This window comes from Megalobrama amblycephala, linkage group LG1 (assembly GCF_018812025.1).
Source record: "Megalobrama amblycephala isolate DHTTF-2021 linkage group LG1, ASM1881202v1, whole genome shotgun sequence".
Taxonomy (NCBI): domain Eukaryota; kingdom Metazoa; phylum Chordata; class Actinopteri; order Cypriniformes; family Xenocyprididae; genus Megalobrama; species Megalobrama amblycephala.
The window spans coordinates 67,831,391-67,851,302 of record NC_063044.1 but is presented as its reverse complement, the minus strand read 5'-3'; the positions used below and the strand labels follow the sequence as shown (position 1 = coordinate 67,851,302).

Sequence of the window (19,912 nt, the reverse complement as noted above, 5' to 3'; positions counted from 1 at the left end):
AATCTAAAAGGTGTGCATCATAGCTGACATGTAGATGAACACTTTACAGTTGGTTTTATGACTGTAAATTATTTCCCTCAAATGTTATTGAAGTTAGAATCATGCATACCAATTTCGGATGTAACTTTAGAGACGGTCCCTAAATTTGCGAATATCAAACGTCTAACGTCAAACCAACTTTATGCCAGTTCAACACTAACAAACTTCTGGGTGTATATTCAGCACATCCCACTGATGCTCGATTGAACTGGGATCTGGGGAATTTGGAGGCAAAGTCAACACTTCAAACTCATTGTTTGAGAATTTGTTTCTTATCATAAGTAACAAAGCAGAAAGTTTATTTTGATTAATACCGTTTCCATGAAAGGGTGTACATGGTCTCAACAATGCTTAGGTAGGTGGTGTGTGTGAAAGTAACATCCACATGGATGGCAGGAGCCAAGGTTTCCCAGCAGAACATTGCCCAAATCATCACACTGCCTCCACCGGCTTGCCTTCTTTCCATAGTGCATCCTGGCGTCATGTGTTCCCCAGGTAAGAGACACACACGCACCCGGCCATCCACGTGATGACCACCTTCTACCATTGCTCCGTGGTCCAGTTCTGATGCTTGCGTGTACACTGTTGGCTCTTTCGGCGGTGGACAGGGGTCAGCATGGGCACCCTGACTGGTCTGCAGCTATGCAGCTCCATATGAAACTGAAGCACTGTGTATTCTGACACCTTTCTATCAGAACCAGCATTAACTTCTTGAGCTTGTAGCTAGTCTGTTGGATCGGACCACACAGGTCAGCCTTCCCTGAGCCTTGGTCGCCCATGACCCTGTCTCCGGTTCACCACTGTTCTTTCCTTGGACCACTTTTGATAGATCCTGACCGCTGCAGACCGGGAACACCCCACAAGAGCTGCAATTTTGGAGATGCTCTGATCCAATCGTCTAGCCATCACAATTTGGTCCTTGTCAAACTCTTGACTAAAGAAAAATCCTTTACTTAATATTACTTAATAAACGTTGCTCTGTTGTTCCGTCTGTGCTGCTTCAGATCCTCTTATGCATATTAATTTATTATAGAACAAAGACTTTCAGAACTAATTGGATAAACAGGTAATCATAACGCCCATTTTACACTGCAAGCTTGAGCGGCGAATGAGTAGAGTGTGAGCGTAACTACATCAGTGACGTGCGAGTATTCACACTGGAAGCGTCATAGCAGCACCTCCAAGCTGCATATAAAGTGAGCTATCTGGATGGAAGAGTAAGGAAGTTTCAGGGAGTTTTTTTGGATCTAAATGGATCTTCCTCACGCAGAGGGATAAGTGTTTATATTTGCTGTGCGTTTAAACAGTACCCTTACAGACAAATCTTCCTGGACTAACTCTATCCAGAGCTCCATCCAGGTATAACTCTACTCAACTTTGTTGTCCATCAGAGCATTTCTTTACAAAGACAGCTATAAATTTGTTTTTATAAGTTGGTCATTTATAAACTTGATAGTCTTCAAAGTTTGTTAACACAGGGAGGTGTACATCATTTGCATTTAAACATAAATAAATAAATAAATAAAACCCTCGTGTCATCCATTGCTGCACACGAATGAGGTAAGCTTTGTGTTTTATCTGCTTGTGTAATAACTAAAATAATGTTTATATATCATATTTTCTGGCTAGTTTAGTTTAGTTTAGCCAAAACAGAATAATTAAAAACAGGTTTAAATGGGTAAATATTTTTGATTTTTAATTTTCTTTTGGTGTTTATTTTCTCTACAACAGGCCAAACTGGCCTTAAACAAAACTATCTGTAGCCGTTTGATATTACATGCACCACTGCATTTTAATTATGATCCAAACAAAGATACACATTTCATTACAAAGATACAAATACAGATACAAAGATATCATTTGTTTTGATTTAAATTATTGTATAATTTCAGGATTTAAAGTAAAAACCGAACTTTAGATTTGTGAAATTATGCTACATAAGCGCTGCTTTGTGTACAGGTAAAGAAATGCTACATCACTGCTCTATCACAAGTGCCACCTACTGTCAGAGAGTGAATTTGCATTTTCATTCAGTCAGTCTGCTGTTTTTGTTTTGTGAAATTTTAATTATTTTATAATTTCAAGATTTAAAGTAAAAACCGAACTTTAGATTTGTGAAATTATGCTACATAGAAAACAGGCCGCACAACAACAATTATTTGCACTCACACAAATGCTCCCAGGTCACACAGATTACATTTCTGGAACATACGAGACCAAAATAGTCACAATTTTGAGTGTAACGAATGTAGCGGTTCGTACAGTTATTAATTAATTTATGGATGAAATATGAATATAATAATTCATAAGGTTATGAATAAATTATGATTCATATATCAACCCAACGGGGAATTAAACATATATTGTGAATCAATTACAACGAATTATAATCAATTACATATATGATTAGTTCTGGTTTAATAATTATCTAGAGAAACTGTTCGTTTGTCCAGCAAACTAAGTCCCTCACAGAATATTATAAACAGAGTTATTTTCTGGCCATGAAAATAACTAAAGCATAAAGCGATCGAAAAACGTTAAAGTGACTTGGTCTTCAGTTGAAAGAACAACAGAACAATCGAGCATGAATTATGTGTTTAATATATGCAGCTACGGCTACCGAGATTATATGTCAAAAATATATACAGAAGTATACACATATATATACACGAGTGAGAATGAAGAAAAGACATGGAAAGAAAGATGATCAAAGGATGGCAAATTACACAGTTAACGTAAACCCTTTTGAGAGAGAGAGAGCCAGCACAGAAATCAGTTTAGACAAATTCAGATAAATGATAATACTTGCTTATTGGTTCAAGTCCGTGTGTAGCAGTTTCAATGCGCCTGGCTGGGTTGGTCCTTTCAGAGAGGGTTTCTCCGGCGGGGTTTTCAAAAGAGGTTTAAGCTTAAGTAACTTAGCCGAAGAGAGAGAGAGAGTCTAAAGAAGTGGTCCTCCCGAACTGCGCGCGTGGTTGGGAAGCGCGGTCACCTGAGGCGTCCGTGCACGAGGTGCTCGTGAGTCAGTCGGGAGACAAAGGAGAAGAAGAAGAGCAGCGCGAAGAGACAAGAGAGTGAGCGAAGGTGTGTGTCGTTGTCTTTATGGAAACCCAAGCTAACACACCTCCTGAATTGTAGCAGCCAATAGAGGCGCAGCACTATTTGGCGGGCAAAGTTGCTTTGTTTGGTCTCCTAGCTGAATTTGCATACTTAATGGCTATCAGATCGGATTTCGAGATGGGGTGTGTTCTTCACAGGATCATTAAACACATAGAAAAATGCATTTGTCCGTTTTGTGACATGTCTCAATGAATAGCTCAAGTCCGGAGCTTTGAAACGAGATCAAACTCGATAGGTCAGAAAGGCATAGAAACCAAGTTATGGTTTACAGACAAAATTATATCGTTAAAATGCACACTAGCACAAATACACTCATTTAAACACTAGGAAACATGCATAGGCTCTAAAATATATCATATATATATATTCCAGCATAGTGGTAGTTCACATATACAGTTAAAAATGTATGATTGTGTGTTTCTGTACGTGCCTGTGTGTGTGCTTTTGTGTGTTCCTGTGTGTGTGGGGTGTTGGAATGTGGATCTGGTCAGTCTCTGGGGGGGTGCTCCTTTTGAAGTCACCAAAGAGAGGAAGTTGGACTTTACTGTTTACCATCGCAGGTCCACAAAAGTGTCAAGTGGGCTCATCTTATGGCAGACTATTCGGAGCCGAGATGGTTTTACAACCCAGTCCAGCATGCTAAAAGCGTTCTGAACATTCCCAAGTTTATTGATTATCCTGATACGTGTGCATATGCTACATGAGGCTAGCATTATCATAACTTCCACTTTCTATTACTGGGAATGCGCAGTTAAGGGGAAGAATGGAAAATGGGATGTGTGTGGTGGAGATAATTGGCCACAGGGCCTTTGCAAGTCATAATCCGTCCCTGCTCATGTGATATGATGAATTCAATATTGGAAGCATGATGACGGTAAAAGATGAAAGCAGGAAGATTCAGAACTACAGGAGTAATGTTTACTTACAATTGAGTGGTAAGATCCTTATAGAGGAAGAACCATAGAAGAATGGAAAGAGTGTGTGAGTGAAGGTGTGTGTGAATGTGTGTAGATGTGTGTTAGTTACAGGATCAGAGAATGACACCGTTCCTCCATCATAGTCCAGATTCACTCTCACACGATCAAGATCCTGTTCAACAGGAAATTCATTCATAGACGATTCAGGCGCTCTGTCCTCATCAAACCACACACACCAGACTTCAGTGTTAAAGAAATCATCTCCCTTCCTCTGGTTTGATGCTGTAGTTACTCCAAGACACCAGGCTGAACTGTCTTTAACCTCCACATCCCAGCAGTGTGTTCCTGAGTTAAGCCCCTCTGAACCCAGAACACAGGGATACCAGTCGAATCTCTCTGGATTATCAGGAACAGGTTGATAATTCCAGCTGTTTCTCACACTGGTCAGATCATCAGACAGGACGAGACATTTATTTGCTGTGTTTGGATCCAGAATCACAGGAGCTGATGAGACACAATAAACAGATGCTTTTATTCTGATGTTCATATAATGATCAACAGTGAACCAACACAGATTATTATGAATTATGACACTTTTCCTCTGATCACTATCAATGTTATTAGCAGAGGTGTAAAATATTTGAGTAATTGTGTACTTAAGTATCTTTTTGGCTACATTGTAGTTGTACTGAGTATCCAAGATTTCGGCTACTTTTACTCTCTACTTGACTCTCTACGGCTGCCGGACAGAAAAGGTAAACCAAAATGGGTCATTAGGGTGAACTGGGAACATTTGGCAGAGGATCCTGTTGGGATTGTCTTTAACTCCCACCTCTGGAGAGCTAATCCTTCATTCAGATGGAGGCTGGAGACATGGAGTTCGAGTAGCTCTATTCTAGGCCTCCATTGCAGAAGCTACTGCTTCTACCTGTGCCTGAAAGGTCATTGTTGCCTCTCATGGCAGCAACCCAAGAACACGTTGATGGATGCCAGCAGTGAGGAAGGCTGTCAGACAGAATCAAGAGGCTTTTGGTTAACCCATGAATCTACTGGTTCTGCTGACAGGCATTGGAGGGCTAGAAGGACTGCAGCCATAATGGTCATAGAAGCTAAAACTCACATGTGGGAGAAGGTTGAAGAAACTATAGCGAAAGACGTTTGGTCGGGTTCAAAGAAGTTCTTTCACACCATCAGATGGCTTAGGCGAAGAAAGAATGGACTTGTTCAGGTCATACTAAGTCTGGACATGGACTTGCTGACTGTGCCTGGTGGTAAAGTTTGTGGATGGAAGGAACACTTTAGGATCTTCTTAATACAGAGGAAATTATAGTCTTTATATAATTATAAATATATAAATTATATAATAAACTCGGAATTATAGTCCATTTAACTTGCGGTAGTCATTGAGGTAGTTGAAAAGTTCCAATGTGGTAAGGAATCAGGCTCAGACGAGATTCACCCTGAGAAACTGAATCCAACCGATCGTTGAACTTCAGACCTTCAGTCCTTACTTGGACAGACTGAGGCTGAGTGTGAAGTGGTGGGAATGAGGGTCAGCATGTCCAAATCTGAGGACATGGTTCTCAGCTGAAAAAGAAAAGTGGATTGCTGACTTCGAGTTGGGAGTGAGTTGCTTCCCCAAGTGGAGGAGTTCAAGTATTTGGAGGAAGCGGCTGGGAAAAAGGATGTATGGGTGGCCTTACTTCGCCTGCTGCCACCATGACCCTGTCCCAGATAAGCAAAGGAGAATAAATGAAAAACAGCAAAATTGAATTCTTAATGTTGTGATTCTGGCAGCTCTCTGAAGAGATTACAATTAAAAACATTTCCATGAACACGAGTGACTGTCATTGCTTCCTCTAGTATCACTATCATAATGTAAACTCTTTGAGGAACTTGAAATACATAATGAAGTTCCTTGAGTTTACAATTTTCTATTTGAAGTTCAATGTTTCAGTCAAAAGAATAACAAAGGGAGTCTTTTCAATTTTAAACCGATAAGTCTGTTATGGACTTGAGTAGATGAAGAAAGGAGAAACATTCTCAAAAAAAAGAAAGAAAAAAGATGATATTCATTATATACCACAACTAGCAAGATCCTCTCTTACTACAAAATGAAATAATCTAGTACATTTCTGTCATGAAAAACGTGTCCAACCATACATGATTTCCAGTGTGTGTGTGTGTGTGTGTGTGTGTGTAACAGCACAGATATTCTCTAGACTCACTGTTTTGGACGATGTCCTGCATCTTCTTCAAGACTCTGAACGGCAGGTTGCCCAAGTAACGCGGCACATGAATCAAAGCTCCAGAAGCCATCTGTGGATCCGGCTGTGAGCTCTGGACTCTGGAAGAACATTCAGGAGTCAGAACTGCAGTGGCTTTGGATCAGAACCAGAGAGACCAGAGACAGGAGCAGATCACTCACCTTTCCACTGAGACTGGAAACTCCTGCAGAACAAACACACCATTTATCATCAAGAACTCAATCAATGAACCAATGATCAACCAATGATCTGAAATCAGACCTTCAGAAAGCAGACGTCATTGGCTTTCATCATCTCCTCCATGTCTTTGATTGTGTGTGAAAGAGCTGAGATGTGTCTGTTCATCTCCTCCAGCTTCTCCTTCATCATCTGCTTCTTCTGCTCCTCTTCCTCCCTCAGTGCAGTGACTGTAGCTTCTTCTTCATCTCTGAGAAACTGATGAAGCTTCTCAAACTGCTGTTTAATCTGACGCTCTGTGTGCTCAGCTTGAGACTGAAATCAGATCACATTCAGTTAAGTCATCTGAAACATCAACACTATTCATTTTTTGCATCATTTATATTGTGGACAAAATGAACTTGTCTGTCTTGTTGAGAATCTTTATGATATAAGCATGAAAGAAATGCTAAATTACATATACAGAGTATATAAACTATGCAGTTATACATATGCCTATATGCCAAATAATCTATGGTTTATTTATGAGTGATCATAATAACCATGATCACATTAATTTTTCCATGTTAAAATAAACAAAACTTATCAGTGAGATTAAATTGTATGCACATTAAATACATTAAAATCAGGTTCTTTAAACTGCTAAAAAATGGATTCTTTCTTTTTTACATAAAAGCTGAACTTGAAGTTGAAAGTGTGTTTAAGTGTCCATATTGTTAATGAATGAACTTTCCCGATATATGATAGATCCAGGAGCAGACTGATGCTTGTCAGTTACAAATATAATCAACTGGAATCCATTATGAAATTATGATATATATTGATTTTACACTTGTTTTGAAAATGACTCTTGATTCTGTTTCCTCACCTTGATGTGTTGAACTGTTTCCTCAAACTCTTCTTTAAGGCTTTCATTGTGTTTAAGTTTCTCTTGTAAGGACTTTAGTGCTGTATTGAGCTCCTCCTAAAATTGAACAAAATAAAAAACAAGAACATGTAGGAAATAAAATTGATGATTATGCAGTGCTGTGAAAAAAGTCTTTAGCTGCAATAGACACAATCAGTCCTGCCAGACCTTAAAAAAATCAAATTAACACTTCTCATAGAACTTCTCAACAGCATGATGGTGGTGGTTAAAAGGTTTACACAGTAACTCACTATGACAAACATTAAAGAATCTCAAGAAATGATGGTAACAACTTGGCACAGTAGCAAAGCTTCCTGGAAGTGGCTCATCCTGGAAGTCACAGAAGAGCCAAGAACAACATCAGAGTAATTTCTTATGCTTTCCACTAGAAAGCTAGAAAATCCTAAAGGAGAATATCTGGTCTTCAGTTCTTAAATTGAAGCTCAAATGCACCTGGATTATGCAGCAACACAATGACACTGATTCAAAACAGTAAATCTGCCCCTGAATGGCTCAAATAAGAAAAATAAAAATGGCCAGTTATTAATGTCAAAATTGATCTTGTCTATATACTGGTTAACATTTGCAACACTGTGTGTATGTGCTGCAAAAAAATATGGATCAAAATATAGGTGAATATGCAATTCACTCTTTGCCAGTAGGTGACGCTTATGGGAGAGAAGAATCATAATTGTTACATGAGCAAAGCACATTATTACAGGCATTATATGAAGGTAATGAAATATGAGTTTACATCATACACAATAAATTGTTAACCATAAGCATTAATCATTGTTCTTTATATGAAACGAGAGACATTTGTCTTACCTTATATGATGGAAAAACTTCACTGATGGGTCTGACTGTGTGATTGACGTGTGAATCTCTGCACACTGCACACACAGGCTGTTTGTCTTCCAGACAGAAGAGTTTGAGTTTCTCACTGTGTAAACTGCAGATCTCCTCAGATCCTGATGAATGTCTCTCATTTCTCTCCTTCAGGAACGACTCACACAAGTTTTTTAAAGCCAGATTAGGAGGAGGACATTCTTTTGATGATCTTCTCCTGCAGACAGGACACTCCTGAGTTTTCTTGGTTCTCCAGAACTGTTGAAGACACTCTTTACAGACACTGTGACTACAGGATAAAATAACAGGATCCTTGAAGATTTCACAGCACACGGGACAAGAAAAATCATCCTCAGACAGTGAAGCCATTTTCAATCTAAACTTTACTTTCACTTTGTGAATGGTTTCAAAAATTGACCAAAAGAATTACAAAGATTTTCTGTCTGTTCAGAAGCAAACTTCTCAAAGTGTTTCTCTTGGTTCTTCCTTGAAAAAAAAAGATTTTTATTTTGCTTTTTTTCTCGCTCTCAAGAGAGAATCAAATCCATCACAGAAAAAAAAAAACAAGTCAGTCTCTTCCTGTTGAGTGTTGTAAGAGGTTGGTGTTTCTGATCACCTTTGGGTGTGTACAAACAGGTCAAAGAACATCATGATTTCTTCAGGTTAAATTTTAACAAAATGCATTGTAAATATGAAAATAAAAATACTGAAAATATCTCAAGTATAATACTAGAAAACCTTGAATCACACAAAATAACTGTGAAAGAGAGAAAAAAAGCAATAATAAAAAGACTTATTTGCAATATGATGATGGTGAATCAATAAAGCATGTATTATGAGATGTTTTTTCCTGTTAAAGTTGGCTTTAGATATAAAGATGTTGGCTAAAGAAGTACTTTTTTTTTTTTAATTAAACAAAAATGTCATCTGTTTGTCAGTAGATAAAATATTGTCACAGTAACACGGTACAGTGATGTTATCATATTGAATGTTCAGACATACTGTATATTGAATTGACTCAGTGAATACCGTATCCATGTATAATGCGAAATTTGCAATTCAAATAGTATACAAAGTATGTAATTTCTATAGGGTATATGTAAAATCTTTGCAACTTACACAAAAAGTGTGCAATATTTGCAATAATATGCTAATGTGTGGGGGAGGAGCAAAGGGTGAGAGGAAGAATGTTTTTGCTGGATAGTGGCTGCTGGATGAAGAAGTTAGTAAACTTCAAGTCCTTACAAGTGATGGACTCATGCGTGATTTTCAGAAGTGTCACAAGTGCACTTGTACAAGATGGACACTCAAGGGCTGTGTTCAGTGTTGTGCCAGTTCATACCTAAAGAGAACTAGCTCAAAGTTCAGTTCACACAGATGATAATGAACTAGTTCATGTTCATAGTTCTTTTTTTTTTTAAATGAACTAAGTTCACATATCTAAAAATGAACTAGTTCACGTTCATTTGTTAAATTCTTTTTAAGATAGGCCACTATCTTACTCAATAGAACCTCTTTACCATCCATTACCAGCTGCAAATCACTGCAACTCCAAAACTAATCAAAATTATTGTACCAATAAACAAGAGACAATTATTATAGCCAGGAGAAAAATAATATTTACCCCTTAAATAATGTGTAATCATGATATGTAGAAATTGGAAAAAACAAGGTGCAGTCAAGGTATACTGTATGTTCAGTGAAACTTTTATTTAGCCAGCATGAACCAAATTACAGGACTTAAAAATAAGGTATATTCAGGTTCATGGGGAAAAGATCAGTCTACTGACAAAAATCCAGCATATTCTGAACGGCAGTAACTATGTAAACCAGACCAAAGTAGTCATGTACTGTAATGTAAACTTAGCTTGGGCTTACCCTGCTTAATGTGCAATACTCAACCAACACATTTTCACACCTTCAAAAGGAAGTAAACAGTGAGTAAACAAAGAAAATGCCATTTACATTCAAATCTTTACGTTTCAAATTTGAACTCGATGTGGCTGACGTACGTACTTGTTTGTTTAGTCCCGGTGGGCACAGTTTGCACAAAAACGTGAGGTTTTTTCCGTCTGAGTCTTCCTTTGTTTGTACATAAAACTCTGCTAAGTGCTCTTCAAAACTGGCTTCAGCTGTAGCTAAGTTTGAATCACGTGAACTAGTACTAGCACTAGTCATGATGCTGCACCATCAAGGTGTTTGCTGTAAACAGTCGTGTCGTAAAACCTGAGTTTTCAAATGAGCGTGAACGTGAACTGCGCATGCTGCTCATTCCTGCCAGAGTGAGCGCCGCTCTCGTTCACGTTCATTGAATGAAAAGTGACTCGTTCAGTTCAGCGTTCGGCGAAAATATGAACGCGTTCAGTGAACGTCGTTCATTGAACGCGTTCATGCACAACACTGGCTGTGTTACAGTTTGTTTTTATTTTATTTTGTTTTTAAATTAAAGAAATGAATACTTTTATTCAGCAAGGATGCATTAAATCAATCAAAAGTGGCAGTAAAGACATTTATAATGTTACAAAAGATTAGATTTCAGATAAACACTGTTCTTTTGAACTTTCTATTCATCAAATAATCCTGAAAAAAAATATTGTACACAAATATTTTGTACAATTGTACACATTAAATGTTTCTTGAGCAGCAGATCAGCATATTAGAATGATTTCTGAAGGATCATGTGACACTGAAGACTGGAGTAATGATGCTGAAAATTCCGCTTTGCATCACAGGAATAAATTACTTTGTGAAATATATTCAAATAGAAAACAGTTATTTTAAATTGTAATAATATTTCACAATATTACTGTTTTTTACTGTATTTTTAATTAAATAAATGCAGCCTTGGTGAGCAGACGAAACTTCTTTTAAAAACATTAAAAATCTTAGTGGTTCCAAACTTTTGGACTGTACTGTAGCCTACTTGTGAATGATTTGACGCGCTACCACGGCGCATGATGAAGGGAACGTCTGCCAATCCCACCAAGTGGTTAAAACGTATAACTTGTATTCATTAAAATTACTTTTAACATTTAAAAACAGACATGTTCAAATTCCAAAGCTTGTCAGTCTTACCAACAGGAGCTTTGGAATTTGAATATGTCTGTTTTTAAATGTTAAAAGTAATTTTAATTAATACAAATTATACATTTTAACCACTTGGTGGAATTGGTGGATGTTCCCTTCATCATGCACCGTGGTAGCGCGTCAAATCATTCACAAGTATAAATATGAAGCTATTGTTGTGCACGTAGTTGATTTTTAATTAATATTTCAAGTCGATATACAATGTTTACATACTTAAAACTAATCATGGTATTGATATCTTTGTAAGCCTGTCAACTTTATAGAACAGTGGCAAGGAATAGTAATATTACCGAGCTCTGAGAGCACCCAAGTGGTCAGGAGCATTTCCGTTGTGTTGTGGCTTGATTCCGTTGTGTTGTGAACTTATGTTTGCTTTTTTAATTTGTTGTGTTGTGCACTACTGGGCCACCATACAAAATTGTTTAATGCAGCATTCTATATGTATGTGTATTTTAAATATATATATATAAAAAAAAACATATTGTTATATCATAGAGTTGTTTTTTCTGGGGTAAATTAAAAGTGATATGCGGTGACGTCACAAACGTGATAAAAATACAGTATAAAAAGTGAGCCCTAATATATTGTGATAATTTTGATTAACTTTTATAAATTATTTATGTATGTCCCTGAAAATCTAGTTTGTTATGCTGATTTTTTTTTTTTTTTTAATGCACATAATGTGACATCATATCACAATCATTGCCATGCTAAAGTCTAAACCGACCCTGGCTTAAACTGGTTTATACAATTTAATACATTTTAATACCTTAACACTAACACAAAGTGCACTCAACCCTGTTAATTCCGACATTATTTTCATCCTTTCAAAAAAAAAAAATTCTTAAAATTGTAACACCCAGGAAGTGACATCATCTAGGCTCTTTTCACAACTGGAGTCCTGGGTGAAAAGACATAAAAGGCCCCCCCAACTCAGTCCTGGGGGGGCCACAGTCCTGCAGAGTTTAGCTACAACCCCAATTAAACACACATGAGCCAGCTAATCAAAGTCAATCAATTCGGCATACTAGAAACCTTCAGACAGGTGTGTTGAGGCAAGGTGGAGCTAAACTCTGCAGGACAGTGGCCCTCCAGGACTGACTCCGGAGACCCCTGTTCTACAGCATGATGGGAGGACAAGAAAATAATCTCAATCTATTGTTTCAGTTTTAGACAAACTGTACAGTTTTGATCACATTCATCAACCCCCTTAAGTTACTGTAAGAAGAATAATCTATATAACTATGGATAACTTCTATGATTTATGAGAACAACAGCTTTATCAGTAAATCTGAATGTAAATGTGGTGAAGTGTTTGAATCTTTCTATCATGAATGTTGTTCAGCATCATGAATGAATGAAGAATAAACACCAACCTCTTTGTTCTTCAGTATCTTCAGTGTGTTTCATCCTGCAGGGTTCTGGATCACTCATGTTCTCACTGTCCTCTTTAATAAACTCAGTCTTTGCAGATTTCAGCTCTTCCTGATGCTCTGATGTTCGTTTCATGGGAATATTCCAGTATTTGTTGGTGGGAGGAGCTTCACGGATGATGAATTCCAGTGTGGGAGAAGCTTATCTGAAAAAATATCATCAATTATGACAGATTGTCTTTTTTATCGTGTACATTTAACCCTTGTACTCCTCAGACTTTTATACGACTTTTCTGGAAATTCCAACTTAATATTAATTATCAATTGATCAATGCCCAGAATGATCCAATCTTCCTGTTGTAGGAGTATCAGTCTCTGTCACTCATGATTAATTCGCCAGATGTCCTTCCTCTGTTGTTTTCACTGTTGTCTTCTTCTAGTGTTATTCCTCTCACCTCCACTTGAGGTTGCATCATGCTCTCTTCACCCCTGTGTACCTTCTTGTTAACATTTTTATTTTAAACAGTTCAGACTCAATAACAATAAATTTTAGCATATATCCTGACTCAAATCAGTTTCTAGCAGCAAACACTCAGAATAAAGTGAGATGATCTGTGAACGATCCTGAATGTCTTGTTGAATGAGTGTTGATAGTCTGAGGATCATCAATATTAACAGAGAAACTGCTGAAAACACTCTTTATTTTGTAAGTTGGAGGTTAAAGCAGTTAAAAGATAACAAGGACAATTTAGTTATTTATCTGATTCCAATATAAATAATCTGTCTTTCTTGGAACTAATGGGAGAATGTAGTATTTAACCAGAATAAAGAAAGTTATAATCACTTTAGCTTTCAGCATTATCAGTAATAATAGGAAAGATTCTCAAAGCCTCTAAAGCAGGATTTATTACTTCACATTTAAATATACAGACAGTAAAATTTAACAACATACTGTATAGAAAAAATAAACCTGAAGGCAAATGGCTGGTGATCGACAGTGAGAGAAATACATTAACATATTCTTCTCAATCAATGTTTCAGCAGTAGAATCTAGACTGTACATTAGGATGCTTTAATATCTCTATATCAGTTCAGCACAATTCTGTTCAGTTTATAAGCAGTCAGTTGAGACCAAACATGTTAGAAGACACTAGTAGATCAATAGTATGTAGTGAAGAAGCATGTGTGTCCTGTGAAGAAAACGGCACAGATTAGAGGTGTAAGAGACTCAACTGTCCTCAATCAGCATAATGATGATTCCCTCACATCTGATTCAGAGCATTAGCATACTGTGATGATGATGATGAAGGCCATTTATTTAATTCACATCAATACTTTTAAAGTGATAACTGCTGTACTAGGACAGTAAATAGGCCAGTTCTGCTCATATTTCATGTCAATAGTTCCTGTTTTCACCTCATTTATTATGCTGATGTCTTCAGATCTGCTGTAAATTGACACTTAAAACTCATTTCATTGGTGTAAAATGACTGTGGGTGTTTGTTGGCTACAACTTGGCTAAACTTATTAAATTAAGTTTATTTCTGTGTTTATGCTTTCAGTTGTTTTTCTCTGTCGCTGCACTCAGGTTATGGAATGCGCTTCCCGTTGCTGCTAGAGATGCTCACACACTAGCCAGTTTTAAGAAACTTTTAAAAACTCATCTTTTTAAAATTGCTTTTATGGACTGTCAGTAATATTCTATTGTGTTGTATTGTAATGATTATTTTAGGATTTAAAGTTTATACTTTGTATTGCATTTACTGTAGTTTTTTTGTATTTTATTTGTTTGTAGTGCTTTGGGTTCTAGAAAAGCGCATTATAAATAAAATGTATTATTATTATATCTTTTATTTTGGCAGATTAGCTCCTCCCACATCAATCACATCATCAATGAAGCTCCTCCCTCATCACTCACATCATCAGTGAAGCTCCTCCCACATCAGTTAATCAATAAATGCTGGGATATTCCCATCAGACAAGCATCAGAGCATCAGGAACAGCTGAAATCTGCAAAGACTGAGTTTATTAAAGAGGGCAGTGAGAACATGAGTGATCCAGAACCCTGCAGAATGAAACACACTGAAGACACTGAAGAACAAAGAGGTTGGTATTTATTCTTCATTCATTCATTCATGATGCTGAACAACATTCATCACATTTAGATATGCAGTTAAACTGAAATGCTACAACAGTTGTAGTAAATGTTGCCACCATTTTAAACATATAGTATTTTTAAATATAGTAATTATTATAGCCATTAAATGTCAAAGTAAATGAACTTCCCACAGTGACTGACAGGGTTGTTAAATTAAGCAAAGGCAGTTGCTGTAAAATTGAGTTTTGAGTGTCAGCATTGTGCTGAAGAGTAGAGCCTGTGCTTCAGTTCAGGAGAAGATCAAGAAACATTGATGATATGCTGTTTGTTGCTTTATTGTTCACTGTGCAGTTTCTGACACGGTGACAATCTCTTTATTTAAAATTTGTTTAGTGGGCTCAAATGAAATAAATTCACAGTTATAATATGCTCACATTATTAGCCTAACTTTAAATGGCAGCCAGATGATTTAAGGCAGTCGGTTTCTACAAATGAAAGTTCTAATTTAGTGCATGGTTTTGTGTTTATGTACAAAAAACAACATTGCACACTGCGGCTGCAACAGGCATTCACATGCGTATGAATGGAAGTCAATGAGTCTAGTGTGACCGGCCCTAAATAATTAAAAAGTCTTCAGGAAAATCTATTTAATATTAATCTAAAAGTTGGTGTAAATATATTGCTGTATTGTATATTTTAATGTTAATATCATGTTAGATAATTGTGTTGTCACTACAGAAACAAACTAGGATTTGTCTCTAATGTTTTAAAAATAGTCATTGGAAGATCAGTGTACCTCATTCATGGAAAGTTTCAGTGACGATAATTTGCATTTAAAAAAAATGCATGAAAATGGTCATAATATTTTATAGTAGTTGTCTATTAGATCACTTTTATGTCTTTTCACTTCATATTTCTCTTTTTGAATTATTTTGATTTACTAAAAAAATTAAAAAAATAATCTTTTTTTCTTTCATTTCAGACATGATGAAAAAGAATGAGGCAAGTGAAGAACCTTTGAGTCACTCAAAGACTAAAAATACTTTTTTAATAAAAAGAGGAGCCAATACATCTACAGTCTGCACTCAGTGTGGAAAGAGTTTCACAACCAAATATAGTCTTGATGTTCACATGAGGATCCACACTGGAGAGAAGCCGTTCACATGTGATCAGTGTGGGAAGAGATTCACAAACAAAGTCTTGAGATTCACATGAGGATTCACACTGGAGAGAAGCCGTTCACTTGTGATCAGTGTTGCAAAACATTTCTTAGGTTATCAAGTCTGAAGGCACACCTGACAGTTCATATGAAGGAGAAGCCACATTCATGTTCTGTGTGTGGAAAGAGTTTTTCACTGCTGGGAAATTTACAGAAACATGAGAAAATACACACTGGTGTGAGAGAGTACATGTGCTTTGAGTGTGAGAAGACTTTTACTACAGCTGAACATTTAAAACGTCACCAGAGAATTCACACTGGAGAAAAACCTTACAAGTGTTCACACTGTGACAAGAGATTCAGTCAGTCATCAGATCTGAAAAAACATGAGAGGATCCACACTGGAGAAAAACCTCACAAGTGTTCACACTGTGACAAGAGTTTCAGTCTGTCATCATCTCTGAAAACACATGAGAGGATCCACACTGGAGAGAAACCTTACAAGTGTTCACTCTGCGACAAGAGATTCAGTTTGTCATCAAATCTGAAAAAACATGAGAGGATCCACAGCAGAGTGTGAAACTCTTTTCACAATCTTTCCAGTGTGGAAAGAGATTCACTATTAAATGTAACCTGAAGCGACACATGAAGATCCATGCAGTGGAGAATCTGCATCACCACAGTCTGAAATCACGATAAGTTATTCATCTTTAGTAGCAACAAAGTCTCTTCTGTGTGAGTTAGTCAGTCAGATCTCTCCTCTCCACCTATAGCCCCTGATGTGACTGTAAAGCACTTTGTGTGTTCAGTAGAGCTTCTGAGTTCTAGAGCTATTGTACCGCCAAAACAATATTTGTTGCATTAATTTCCTGTGAACCTGCTTTGTATTGTAAAGGATTACATTATTGACCTCTCAGTACCATGTTTCTTGGGAATATCCCGGACGAGCCCCCAAAACCTGCTTTGTATTTTTCTGCTATTGTAAAATGTACTATATAAATAAAGGTGACTTGACTTACAGTAGTGTAAGAAATTGTAGTCTGCCTCGAGCTAGTTTCCACTCCAAAGAATATTTTAGAATGAGTTCATCCACAAAATGGCTTAATTATCATATAGAACAAGAAAGTCAACAGTTACATTGTTTCTGCATCATTTGGGATAATCGCATCCCGAACAAATGGTGATCAATTGTAGAATGGTAATTAGTGTGGGACAGAGGGAATCATCTCAGACAATGACTAACATACAGACTTTATTAACATACAGACCACACCTGGTAAAACATTTTGTAATACTTGATTTACCTACTCAGACAAAAAAATCTGAGATCAAGCACACTGCAATAAAGCGATAAAACTCATCTAGAGAGAAGATCTACAGTGCCTTGCCCAAATTACCCAATACTTGTATGAACAAGCATGTGGCGGTTCAACTCAAATGCATTAGTACTCTGCACCCTCTGATTAAGAATCAGAACTGGCGAGTTTGTGTTGTGAGACCCGGGGCATGTGACTCTAAGTGATATGGGTCAGTAATGAACGAATAATTGAAAATATGGGTAACCCAGAATAATCAAATATCTAAATAAATACATAGCCAATTATTAATTTCTAATCGGAAATGCAACCTAAGAGTAATAATCATTTGAAATTAGAGTCAGATTAAACGAGTGAAATTAAGCGGCGCTGAAAAGACCTTCGCCCGGTCCGTTGGATTCCGTTTTTGGGTCGATGGAGGGTTCCTTATAATGTGCAACTACATTTACATGAAGAGTGCTAAACTGTAAATAGGATAAAAGTTTTGAGATTTGGATGCTCTGGGTTCAGACTCACCCCGGTGAACACGAGGTGCTTCATGTACTTTGTCATTGCTATGCTGCGATAAACTTTGAGATCTTCAATGTCCTCATCATTTTTTCTTACAGTACATAGTAAAGTGCAATATACTAAATGCCTCATTCATTTATTGCAGTGAAAATCTCTTTATTTAAAATGTTCATTTGGACTCAGATGATATAAGTTGACAGTAATTCTATGCTCATGTTATTAACTCATTATAAATATTACAAAACATTGAGAAAGCAGCAGCATATAATCAGTGTTGTGTAGGAAACGAAGATTACATGTCAAACCTGCTCCATCTAGAGTGTCACGAGTTTGTGTGCCTATATAATCTTAGCGTAAGTGGTAAATAGATTTGGCTTGCAGTCTGTTAGAGGGGTTCGGAGAGGATATTCTACTCAAGCTCCGATTGCCCCCCTATAACAGGCAAAACTGTACAAAAAGGAGGAGAAGGGCAGGAGGAGGGATGCCGAAAGAACTAAAAACAGGAATAGGGTAGGTGGCGCTTAAATGACACGATTTCTACTGAAAACTGAATACCTTTAATGCATTCTTGCCATTTATTTACATGTTTAGTCTATAGGTTTGCGTGTTTGAGTGTGTGGCCGCAGAAGCTTGGTCTTTTTTTTTTTGGTAATTTGGTATTTGCCAAATTACTTTACTGGTCTGCATAATACAGAAAAAATTTGTTGTGTCCACGGATCTATGGATTAATTTTGGATAATGTTTTATCCATACATAGAAAGGAAAGGAAAATTGGTCTTCGCAAGGTATAGTTTAGTTAAAACGTCAGGACTGGGTTATCATCATGTCAAGGCGCAGGTCCTTCATCTCATCTGGATACGGCCTGGATCTGGCAGGCTGCGGCAAACCTCGGGATAAACAGAGAGAGACTAATATTAGTGTAGACGCCGTTCTTCTTATGATGTAATGAGTACATCAGGTGTTATGGGAAGTGTTCCCTGTTCCGGATGACCTAATCTATGCAGCCTAACAATTTACATGATTTGAATTATAGAAGTAGATAATGGTTTATGTGTATGCAAGTTTAAAGAGGTGTGTTTGTAGTCTAGATTTAAACTGACAGAGTGTGTCTGCTTCCCGAACAATGCTAGGAAGATTGTTCCAGAGTTTATGTGCCAAATAGGAGACGGATCTACCACCTGCGGTTCATTTTGATATTCTAGGTATTATCAGCTGGCCTGAATTCTGAGATCGCAATAAACGTGAAGGACTATAATGCATTAAGAGCTCGCTTAGGTACTGGGGGGCTAAACCATTTAGTGTTTTGTAAGTAATTAACAAGATTTTAAAATCTATACGATGTTTAACAGGAAGCCAATGCAGTGATGACAGAACTGGGCTAATATGGTCATACTTCCTAGTTCTAGTAAGAACTCTAGCTGCCGCATTTTGTACGAGCTGTAGTTTATTTATCAAGCGGGAGGAACAACCACCCAGTAGAGCGTTACAGTAATCTAGCCTTGAGGTCATGAACGCATAAACTAACTGTTCTGCATTCTTCATTGAGAGCATATGTCGTAGTTTAGATATATTTTTAAGATGGAAGAATGCAGTTTTACAGGTGCTAGTAACATGGCCTTCAAATGAAAGATTGGTATCAAAGAGCACACCCAGGTTCCTAGCTGGCGACAAAGATTTAACAGAGCAGCCATCAAGTGTTAGACAGTATTCTAGGTTTTGGTTCAAAATTTAGAATCTCTGTTTTTCTGAATTTAGTAGTTAGAAATTACTGGTCCTAATTTTTTTTTTAGCTATGCATTCCGTTAATTTTGTGAATTGGTAAGTTTCACCAGGGCCTCATCAGCCTTCACTCCCCACGTTCATCAATGAGTCTCGGCCACCCGTGACCCTGTCGCCGGTTTACCACTGTTCCTTCCTTGGGCCACTTTTGATAGATACTGACCACTGGAGACCGGGAACACCCCACAAGAGCTGCAGTTTTGGAGATGCTCTGATCCAGTCATCTAGCCATCCGACCAACAGGATATTTTGGTCTGAATGTGGATTTTTTGAATAGTCTGGGTTTTTAAGTACTCCTTAGGAGAATCTCCATA

At 37.3% G+C, this 19,912-nt stretch overlaps 2 protein-coding genes across 3 annotated transcripts; one reads left to right on the top strand and one right to left on the bottom strand.

Moving 5' to 3' along the window:
• Positions 1-3,662: 3,662 nt before the first annotated feature.
• On the bottom strand, positions 3,663-10,673 carry LOC125246922 (E3 ubiquitin-protein ligase TRIM39-like). 2 transcript variants are annotated; one of them, XM_048158069.1, is made up of 7 exons: positions 10,293-10,673; positions 8,256-10,194; positions 7,389-7,484; positions 6,605-6,835; positions 6,505-6,527; positions 6,305-6,423; positions 3,663-4,580 (listed from the first exon to the last, which is right to left on the bottom strand). In XM_048158069.1, exons 2-7 carry the CDS (start codon positions 8,643-8,645, stop codon positions 4,078-4,080), a joined length of 1,362 nt encoding a protein of 453 aa, XP_048014026.1. In that variant the 5' UTR covers positions 8,646-10,194; positions 10,293-10,673; the 3' UTR covers positions 3,663-4,077. The 2 variants fall into 2 exon arrangements, with proteins under 2 accessions (XP_048014026.1, XP_048014023.1); XM_048158066.1 differs by having other exon boundaries at positions 8,256-10,673.
• Positions 10,674-15,827: 5,154 nt separating this feature from the next.
• On the top strand, positions 15,828-17,000 carry LOC125248145 (zinc finger protein 239-like). The gene has a single exon (XM_048159806.1). It carries the CDS (start codon positions 16,046-16,048, stop codon positions 16,571-16,573), a length of 528 nt encoding a protein of 175 aa, XP_048015763.1. The 5' UTR covers positions 15,828-16,045; the 3' UTR covers positions 16,574-17,000.
• The last annotated feature ends 2,912 nt before the right edge of the window (positions 17,001-19,912 follow it).